Genomic DNA, 10,766 nt, shown 5'->3' with positions numbered 1-10,766 from the left:
CCACATTGGCAGGAAAGGGCAGAATTAGGAAGTCAGAAGAATCGATGTCGTCTTCACCTCCCAGCCAATTGAATCTGCAAAGGTTTACTGGAATGAAATGGCCAGCGGAGGGCACCTTGGCACTGTTTGTCAGTGAACAAGCCTCTCTAGCCAAAGTTTGGACTGACATACAACAAGGCCTTTTCTACTTAGCTTTGGAATTATTGGAACAATTTCTGCTTGAATTGTTTGCTTTATTATTACCAAAGGGACTGGAGAAATGTGGAGTAAAAACATTAACACTAATCAAGGTTTTTGTTCGCTGACACAGCCAAATTGGAGAAATGGTGTGTCATTCTGGTGGAACCGATGTAAAAGCAATCTCCCTGACGACAAACCGTAATACATGTATTTATTGCAAATAATACTGTTGAAGTCTAGTGTTACAAAGTGTTCCATCTAACTGCTGTGTCCCATTAGTGGTGTGCATACTTACTGGCTAAGAAGCATTGGTTTAGGCAATATGAATGTGACCATGGCAGTGTGGTATAGTGGTTTGAGTGTTGGATTAGGACACTGGGAGACCAGGAGCGAAATCCCCACTCAGCCATGGAAATCCACTGGGTGACCTTGGGCGAGTCACACTCTTTCGGCCTCAGAGGAGGGCAATGGCAACCCCCCTATGAACTAATTCTGTGATAGCTTCACTTTAGGGTCACCATAAGTCACAAATGAATCACAGAATCATAGGGTTGGAAGAGACCCCAAGGGACATCCAGTTCAATCCTCTACCATGCAGGCACTCACAATCAAGCCATCCCCGACAGATGGCCATCCAGCCTCTGTTTAAAGACCTCCAAAGAAGGAGACTCTGCCACTCTCCAAGGGAATGTCTTGACTTTAAAAAAACCCTTACTGTCAGGAGGTTCCTCCTAATGTTGAGGTGGAATCTCTTTTCTTGTAGCTTGCATCCATTGTTGCATGTCGTATTCTCTGGAGAAGCAGAAAACATGCTTGATCCATCCTAAATAGAGCACCTCTCTCCCTATATTCCTCTCCACAACCAACTGATGGCCATAGCAGTGCACCTCTGCTGCCCCTAGGCTTGGAAGGGGGAAGAAACACATGGCTATAGTCACAAAGCATTACACTCCACACCTGTAATGCTGGAGATCTGCTTATAGGTATTCACAGCTAGCACTGAAAACCATTCTTGCTCTGCACTCTTTATAGCAATGCAAGTGTTACTCCAAATGATCCTTGGCATTTTGAGCTTCCCTTTCTAGGGTTGCCATATCTCAAGATGGCAGCTTAAGTCTCCAGACTTCATGGGTTAGACCCAAGCAGGAGTCGGAAGAGCACAGATTCTCCAGCTTTCATGTGGTCGGCTCCAGGCAAGGGCTGCATGCAAAACTTCAGTGGAGAGCCCTCTGCCAGGCAAGTGTCTGGGTTTCCTGTTAGTTACTGTACTCTTTTAGCTATCCATGTGGCTTGCAAAGCTTAACTGCTGTCAGTCAAGTTGTTGCAGCTCACAAAAACTCCAGAGGTCCATAAGTTTACTTTCTTAGCTAAGTTTCCTCCTTCCTCCCCTGTGATATGGCCAAGGCCCTCCCCTGCAGTGTTGCCAACAAGCCTTGAAGATATTCCCCGGAATGTTTTACTAAAATCCCAATTCCCTGGAATTCCCCTATTATTATTATTATTATTATTATTATTATTATTATTATTATTCAGTCAAAATTCCCAGATATAAATTAATTAAATTCCCCAGAAATTGGCAACACTGCTTCCTTGTGAAACCACCAAGAGCCATTCCCAGGTCTCAGCCCAGAGGTCTCATGACCTCCAGTGATCCTGATCTGGCAACTCTACCAGGCCCCCGATCACTCCTCATATTCAATATCAATTTAATATAAAAGGGATGCCAGAATGAATGACCGGTGAGTGACCTGGAAAGGTGACCCCAAGGCAGAAACCCAGACATACCAGATTTGGAAATCGGGTTGGCTCTAGCAAGGAAGGAAGCAAAGCACCCACCACAATGAGATCATCCAAGGCACCAGCATAAACCCTTTTGTCTACAGAGGGCAAAGATGGGATCATGTAGGTGACTGTGCACACACAGACAAAGGGCACTTCTCCAGCAGCAACGGGGTTTCCTTTGAGATATTCACGCCAATCCCCTAAACATTTGCTACAGCTCCTGGCCATTCTTTTCCCTGGAAAACCCATCTAGCAGGAATTCAATCCATTCAGTCTTTGACTACTGACCCAAAATGTGATCCTGGGTATATATACCCCTGCCTGCACACTGCCAATTCAGTCTAGTTGCAAACAGGCAGACATGTTGTTGGTCTGACTAGGCACCTGAATAGCTGGCCAACCCATTAGCCTCTGGGGCTGTTGAGCCCTCTCTGTTCCCATCAATTTGAACCATGCTTCAACATTGGTAACATATCACTGTTAGCAAGGCTTCCTCTATTCCTCCTCTTCCACTTTTGCTTCATTAGATCTTGGGTGTGTATGTGTGTGAGTGTGTGTGTGGGTTGATTATTATCTTAATCAAACTGCAAAAGCCATTTGGAATTGCCTCTGGAATTCTGTGTGATTTGAAACCATTAAACACAGGGTTGCAATCCCAAGGCTGACTGTTGCCGCAGCCAAAACATAATTTCAGCCATTAAAATTCCCCTAAAGCAGAGGTTCTCAACCTGTGGGTCACAGCATTAGGAAGGTTGAGAGCCACTGCCCTAAAGCATATTAATCTGTGGGTGCCTTCTCAGGATCCTCAGCATTTTGGGTAACACTTCCCTCTTCTGCTTTGGTGTCTGCCTGAATGCCATTGAAAAATCAACATAAAATGCAAGACAAACAGTTAATGTGTTCACAGGTGACATTTATGCTCTGTTTCCCAAGATCTGCCCTGGCATCAGATGGAAGAAAGGCACACTGGAGCACAGTAGAGGAAGAGTCCTAAAGGAGGGTTTCAAAGTTCCCAGATTTGCCAACAGCCTCAAAGGGTGATGGCCTTCTGTCTCTTGGCTTGGTTTCAGCTATTTCTTGAATGGCCAGGGATTGTGCAGACAGGGAACCACACAATAAAGCAAAGAAAAGAGCCTAGGAGATCACATCAGTAGCCACCAGCATGAAGAAGATGAATCCGCAGGATGGTGCTGCCTCAGTACAGAGATCCACCTTGTCCAAGAAAATCACTTCAGAGGTCAAACTGGGATAAAACTGGAAACGGATTGCTCCCACCATGGCTAGATCCTTAGGGCAGGTATCGTTTATGATCCCCAGGAAAGGGTTCTTCAGGTGCCTGGTTGAAATGGGCCATCAGGAAAACGCCCACGGTTCCAAAAACAAAGATGGAGGCCATGATGAGGAAGCAGACGCGGTCAATAACTCTTCCCACCAGGATCCACTCCTCGTTCTCCTGCAAGGAAGCAAAGAGCAGGCAGGCTGCTAGCTCAAAAAGGTTGCAAAAGGTGTAAGAGTGGGACAAATGTATGGTGGAGGGGGCTGATGGATGTGTGGTTACCCTCCCTTGGGGTTGGATATAGTCCAGCATGTTCATTTGTATTGGAAAACTCTTTGCCCTTTGTAGAGGCATGTGTTAGTTTCAATTACGTATCATCCATGTTAGTGTCTTGCAGCATAAAAAGGAGGAAAGGAGGGGAGAAAAATGCAAATGTAGCAGAACATTTACCACTCAGTACTGCATCTGAAGAACTGGGTTTATATCCATGAAAGCTAAAATTTAAAAAGCTAAAATTTACTAAAAATCATATTAAAATTTAAAAAGCCAGTCTTAAGGGTGCTGCCACATTGCTTTTTTTTATCTCCCCCTCTCTTCCTCCTTTTTTTGTTATTTTCAATTGCATCCCAAAGATATGAAATCAGAGGAACAAAGTGGTTGGATCCTGTGTGATTTGCAAATAGATAGATAGATAGATAGATAGAGCTTTATCACATTAAAAACAAACCCGGCCGGCAAACAGAGAGAAGCATGTTTATTTTTTTTGTCTCTGCATGATGTCAAAGCACTTTCATTCTCTTCCAGTCGTAAAAGCATGGGAGAGAGTGGTAAAATGTCCCTTTAGTCAAACAGAATTTTCCAGCTTGGAAAAGGGGACACTTTTGTGACATTTTTACAATCCTCTCCCACACTTTTCCGACTGGAAGATAATGAAAGTGCTTCGATGTCATGCGGAGACATTTGCAAGCCGGGTTTGCTTTTAACATGGTACGGCTCTTATACTCCCAACTTGGAAACATAGGCTTAAACGATGCAGTTTAACACCACTTTAACTATCATGGCTCCATCCTATGGAATCTTGGGATTTGTAGTTTGTTGTGGCACCAGAGGTCTCTGACTAAATAGATTTTCTGTGTTTCCTGCACAGAAGAGTGTTGTTGCCGGAGGAGGAGGGGACTACTTGCAAAATTCTCACATAATAAGTCCTGAACTGCAAATAGTCCTTCAAAATGGCATAGTTCTCAAATACTTCCTTGAAGTGGAAATGATTACAATTACTTTTTACTTCCTTCAAAAATAAAATTAGCAAAGAATCCAATCTCTGGCTTCCAGATATCTTGGCTTACAATACTCAACATCCCTGGCCAGCATGGTGACCAGGAATGATGGGAGTTGCAACCCAACACATCTAGGCAGTACCAGGTTAGAGAAGGCTTCTCATGGCCTTTTCTCATTTTACAATTCAATCACTGGCCTTTTCTAAACAAATCCACACTCCTCCTCTGAGAACAGCAATATTCAGTTGCAGGGAACTGATTCACACACAATCACGTGTTGCCTCCTTTTCTATCACTTTATAGTTCATCCAAAGGGCTTGAGTTACATGTTAGAAAGGGATAGTGTTTTGAAATATCTCTCATTGCAGTCCCTAGTGTCACACTTGCACAGAGTTGCTTAACTCTGCAGTAGTCCAGGAATGACATGGGCAACCTAGGATGGCACTTACACTGTCAAAGTCATTCTTCTCTTTTAAAGTCTTTGTGATGTGGTTGCAGGCATCGACGCAGGCCTGGATTTCTGGGGCAGCGTGGCGGAGGCTGCTGCAAAAGTCCTGGGGGCATCCATTCTCTAAACCGTCTCCTAGGAATGGGTTTTGCGAAACGGAAATGTCAAGGCAGATGTTTATAGCAACAATGCTAGAGTGGTTTGTAAACTGCTGTATCAATCAGAAGCAAGACCTCATGTAGACATCAGTGAATCTGTCTGGAGTCAGCCCAGATGGAGGGCTCCAGGCCATTTTATAAACATCCAAGAGGAGCCCTGACGGCGCAGTGGTCAAATGCCAGTGCTGCAGCCATAGGGTTGTGAGTCTGATCCTAGGGGACTCCAGGATTGATTCAGACTTCCATCCTTTCATAGGTTGGTAAAATGAGTACCCTGCTTGTTGGGGGCAATTGGCTTACACATCATAAACCACTTAGTGCCGAGTTCACTGATAAGCGGTATAGAAATATAAATGCTAAATGCTATCCAGGCAAATAGTGTAGAATTGTCAGCATGGTGTAGTGGTTTGAGTGTAGGACAATGATTCTGGAGACCAGAGTTCGAATCTCAACTCAGCCATGAAACTCACTGGGTGACCTGGGGCAAGTCCCATGCTCTCAGTCTCAGTGGAAGGAAATGGCAAACCTCCTCAGAACAGATCTTGTCAAGAATTATTCTGGAAGCAATGTGCAATCAAATGCACAGACATGGCTAAATGCTCAGGAACAAATGCAGGGGGAAACAATGGTACCCCCAAGCAGAACTCTGCATCCCAAACCTTTGGGCATCCTTCATCTGAACAAAAATTGCTTCCATAAGGGGATTTATGCATGCATAATACAAGTGTGTTGGACTGCAACTGCTATTATTTCCATGTAATTGGGAATGATGGGGGTTGTACTCCAGTTATTCTGGAGCGCTTCAGCTTAGGGAAGGCTGCTATGAATAGAAACTAAGCTTGAGGAAACAGAGTGTAACATTTTTGGCCAAATGTCTTTGTTGTGAAAAGGGAGGCTAGGAATATGATTGGAAGGTGTCAGTCACTCCTAGAGGCTTCCAGAAATGCTTTCAGACCAATTTCGAACAAATTTCCACCAAGCCAAAAAGTGAGGGAGGGGGAAGAGGCTTGGGAGTCTGGGGATGCATCTAGACTGTAGAAATAATGAAGTTTGACACCACTTTAAGTGATGCAGCTCCATCCTATGGAATCCTGGGACTTTTAGAAGGTCTTTAGGGCTTCTCTGCCCAAGAGCTCTGGTGCCTCACAAAACGACAAATCCCATATTTCTGTAGGATGGAGCCATGGCAGTCAAGGTTGTGTCAAGTGGCCTGATTTCTGAAGTGTAGATGCCCCCTGGGGCACAAAAGGTCCCCTGGGCCATTTTTGGTCCCTGGACTGCAATGTGCCCACCTGTGCCCTAGACCAAAGGCTGCTCCATGAGACAACACACCTATTTTTGCCAGAAGGAGCTTCATCAGCCCATCACGCTCCTTCTGCCTCTCAAAGAGGAGCTCACTCCGTGCCTTCCACAGCATGTACTCGTCTGCTTTTGCCATGAGCCCCAGTGAGCTCCGCCGACGGAGCATTTGCCTTCCAGCGGGCATGCTGTTGTGCCGTCGTGTATGCATGCCTAGGAAATCTGGCACCAGGTGCAGGAATACCTGAGAAGGAAAGAATAGAAACAAGGTGTGTGGGAGGGGAAATTGCTAAGGAAGTACGCTGTGTGCTAATTTTCAGGGAAGGAAAGATGCCACTTGGATGTTCTCCCTTCCAGCCCAAAAATAATGACTGTGTTTGCAGACGATGAGTCTATGTGGCACCTTTGCTATCTCATAGAATCATAGTGTTGGAAGATAACCCAAGGGCTATCCAGTCCAACCCCATTCTGCCATGCAGGAACTCATAATCAAAGCATCACTGACAAATGGCCATCCAGTCTCTGTTTAAAGCCCTCCAAGGAGGGTGACTCCACTCTGAGGGAGTGGGTTCCACTGTCAAACAGCCCTTACTCTCAAGAAGTTCCTCCTAACGTTAACGCACAATCTCTTTTCCTGTAGCTTGCATCCATTGTTCCGGGTCCTGTTCTCTGGAGCAGCAGAAAACATGCTTGCTCCATCCTCAATATGACACCCTTCCAAATACCTAAATGGGGCTATCATATCCCCTCTTAACCTTCTCTTCTCCAGGCTAAACATCCCCAGCTCCCTATGTCTCTCCTCATAAGGCTTGATTTCCAGACTTTTCATCATTTTGGTTGCTCTCCTCTGGACATGCTCCAGTTTCTCCACATCCTTTTTGAATTGTGCTGCCCAGAACTGGACATAGTATTCCAGGTGGGGCCTGACCAAGGCAGAATAGAGTGGTGCTATTACTTCCTCTGATCTAGACACTATATACTTTTATTGATGCAACCTAGAATTGCATTGGCCTTTTTAGCTGCTGCATCACACTGCTGCATCTTAGTTTGCTCCTAATGCATTGGACCCCCCCCCCAGTCAAAAAGAGCTGAATGAGCCCGAATGATAAGTTATTGTTCTTTAATGGCCAGTTGGCAAGCTGCCCATAGCCATATCTTTGCTAAGGAAATTACAGGTCCAGAAAATGAGAAAATACTATTCCAGGAAAGGCTCCTGAAATAAATGGAGTCCATGGGACTTCTATTATACCCTGGCTCAGTCATTAATCAAAATTGAGACTCAAGTCAAGAAATCAGAAGAAGACTAGGAGGGTAGTCACACTGCAAAATGAGTTTGACAGCACTTTAACTGCTGGGACTTTGAGCCTTATTGCATGACCAGAGAAACGGAGACCGAGTGCGAGAGCAGTGGTTTTCTCTGTGCCTCTCTGCATGCTGTCGTGGCACTTCCATTCTCCTTTCTGAAAGAGATGGTCATAAAAGCGTGCCTTTTGCCAAATTGATTTTTCCAGCTTCACAAAATGCATGCTTCTATGACCATCTCCCTCCTTAAGAGAATGGAAGTCTTTATGCCATGCACAGAGAGAAGAAAGCCACTTTTCTACCACTCCATCTCAGCTTTCTTTTGTCATGTGATAAGGCTTTCTATCCTGCATAATTCTGGGATTTGTAGTTTGGAGAGCTCTCTGACAGACCAGGCTGAATCCCTCACCAAACTAGAAATCCCAGGACTCTGCAGGATAGAGTCATGGCAGTTAAAGTGGTGTCAAACTGCTTTAATTGTACAGTGTGGATACATCCTTTAAGTCTTGGAAAGCAACTAAGAAGGAACTAAATAACTATTGGAATTCTGCTGGAGACATTGGTATGTATAAGGTTCCCTTACATGCATGGATGGCATTTTTCCAGGCAGCGAGAAGGTTGGCATTCCCTTCCTCCCTCTGCAATGCCTAAATCCAAACTTACTGAAAAGCCACCCTGCAAGGCCATTCCATTCCAAAGCTAATCTGACCGTCCTTATGGCAACCCATCACTTGAGTCCCACACTATCCTTGTTCTTGCATACCACTTTTATTCAATCACTTTTTATGGGAGTTTCTATATCTATAATTGAGGAATTTTGAGTACTAGCTTAACATATCGCTCTACCCTTTCATTTTTCACCCAGGAACAAATCCTCTTTCTTTTGCCTCCAGCCTGAAAAGGTAGGATTTTTTGTTTTAAGCAAAAGACACAGTCCAAGACTGGGAATGGAATAGGGCAAGAACATGTGAGCAAACATCTTCTACAAGCCAGTTACCAGCCTTTCGGAAGGCCATGGTAGTATCACCCCCTGGACCTACCTGCCGGACTCGCTTGGACATGGAATGGGTGTTGGGGGTCCTCAAAGAAACATTCAGTACAATAACGGCATTCACAACTATAGCTATGGTGACCACTAGTAGAAAGGTTAAGTACCTATGGAAACAAGAAAAGAGCACACTGGTCAGTTGGCATCACAGACTGGTTGACTAGAGGCTGGAGAAACAGGCCATGAGTTCATTTCGGAAATCAGAGACCTGAGTCTACAACAACAGGCTTAAGTCCTACCACTGTCATGGTCAGGGGAAATTATCCTCCTTGATGTGCTAGCTTTCTTTTTGGGAGGAATTTCATTGTTGAGGTTTTGAATAATATAATGTTGAAGTCGAAGGCTTTCATGGACACCATCCGTATTTTTGGTGGGTTTTCTGGGCTATATGGCCAGGTTCTAGAAGAGTTTATTCCTGATGAAAAAAATAACCCCTTAAAGTGGACAAAGTTGGTTACCAGTCCTGAAAAACAGCAAAGTCAGGACTCAGCAAATGCAAATGAAAACCACCCAGAGTCAGGGGTTTTCCCAGCAGACAGTGGGCCACTAATTAAACAGCCACAAATCCTCTATGCCTGTCCTCCCATCCGGAGGCCTTGCCATTCAACAATAGAACAATACACAGATTAACATGGAAATCACTCTTTCCTACCCAGGGCCACACAATATATGTGGTGTGTGTGTGTATTCCCCACTCACTTCCATGCCAGCATTCTCTGAAGATGTCAGCCACTGATGCTGGCAAAACATCAGTAATAAACTCTTCTAGAACATGGCCACATAGCCCAAAAAACCCACAAAAAATATGACGTTGATTCAGGCAGTGTCTGCATGGGCCAGATACCGATCCAGGCATTGTCTATACAAGTATGGTATAAGGCTGGTTCATTTGGTGATTGCACAGGTCACTCCTGGAGTATTCTGGTTCTGAAGCTGCCCTGACAACCCCCCATTATCTGGTCCCTCCGCTGTGATGCAGACTCATACTATACCTGTTCACATGCACATTGCACTGTGACATCCAGCACTGCCACTACTATCACACATTAGTTGTTCTGAGATCAGACTGAGACACCCAGCAATGATCACAGGGCTGGGAACCTTGTTTTGCCCTCAGAATGAGCAATGTGGCAGTGGCAGCAGACCCGGATGGCACACGCATTGCAAACAACATCAAAACAGAAGGGTCCAGATCTTCTGGGAAGATCCAAAGCGACTGGTGAGGTTTTAAGAAAATATTTTAAGTGTGTTAAAGAGAGACTTGATTAGCTGAACATGTTTAGCCTGAAGAAGAGAACGTTAAGGGTGTCATGATAGTCCTGCTTAAATATTTGAAAGGGTGCAGGGACGTAACTAGGATTTTAGGAAGGGGGGGGGTCCAGATTAAGTGCCACCATTATAATGGGGCTTGAGTGCGGTGGCACAGCAGCACACACCATTCATTTTTCTAATGGAGGGGGGGTCCGGACCCCAAGAACCCCCCCCCTTGGCTACATCCCTGAAGGGTGTCATATTGAGGATGGAGCAAGCTTGTTTTCTGCTGCTTCACAGAATCACAGAATCATAGAGTTGGAAAAGACCCCAAGGGCCATCCAGTCCAACCACCTGCCATGCAGGAACTCACAATCAAAGCATCCCCATTTTTCAATGCAGGAAGACACAATTAAAGCACTCTCTGTGACAGATGGCCATCTAGCCCCTCTTTAAAAATCTCCAAAAAAGGAGACTCCACCACTTTCTGAGGCAGCCTATTCCACTGTTGAACAGCTCTTACCATCAGGAAATTCTTCGTACTCATTAGATAAAATCTCTTTTCCTGTAGCTGGCATCCATTGCTCCAGGTCCCATTCTCTGGAGTGTGGTTGAGTCTCCTTCTTTAAGCAGAGGCTAGATGGCCATCTGTCAGGGATGCTTTGATTGTGAGTTCCTGCATGGCAGAATGTGGTTACCCCTCTTGTATGGGCCAGGTACATGTTCATTGCTCTGAACAAGAGAA

General features: G+C 45.0%; 1 protein-coding gene across 3 annotated transcripts in view; it reads right to left on the bottom strand.

Moving 5' to 3' along the window:
• Window positions 1-2,858: 2,858 nt before the first annotated feature.
• CHRNG (cholinergic receptor nicotinic gamma subunit) overlaps window positions 2,859-10,766 on the bottom strand; it is a 56,573-nt gene continuing 48,665 nt past the window's right edge. For 2 of the 3 annotated variants that reach the window (XM_042456186.1, XM_042456187.1), the window contains exons 9-12: window positions 8,763-8,877; window positions 6,454-6,664; window positions 4,965-5,098; window positions 2,859-3,415 (exon numbers count right to left, since the gene is read on the bottom strand). In XM_042456186.1, the coding sequence (XP_042312120.1) occupies window positions 3,251-3,415; window positions 4,965-5,098; window positions 6,454-6,664; window positions 8,763-8,877 (625 nt within the window). In that variant the 3' untranslated portion in view covers window positions 2,859-3,250. The remainder of the gene's footprint in view (window positions 3,416-4,964; window positions 5,099-6,453; window positions 6,665-8,762; window positions 8,878-10,766) is intronic. The other variant, XM_042456188.1, reaches the window with a different exon arrangement.

This window comes from Sceloporus undulatus, chromosome 3, assembly GCF_019175285.1.
Source record: "Sceloporus undulatus isolate JIND9_A2432 ecotype Alabama chromosome 3, SceUnd_v1.1, whole genome shotgun sequence".
NCBI classification, from domain to species: Eukaryota; Metazoa; Chordata; class Lepidosauria; order Squamata; family Phrynosomatidae; genus Sceloporus; species Sceloporus undulatus.
This window is presented reverse-complemented; position numbering and strand designations above follow the sequence as displayed.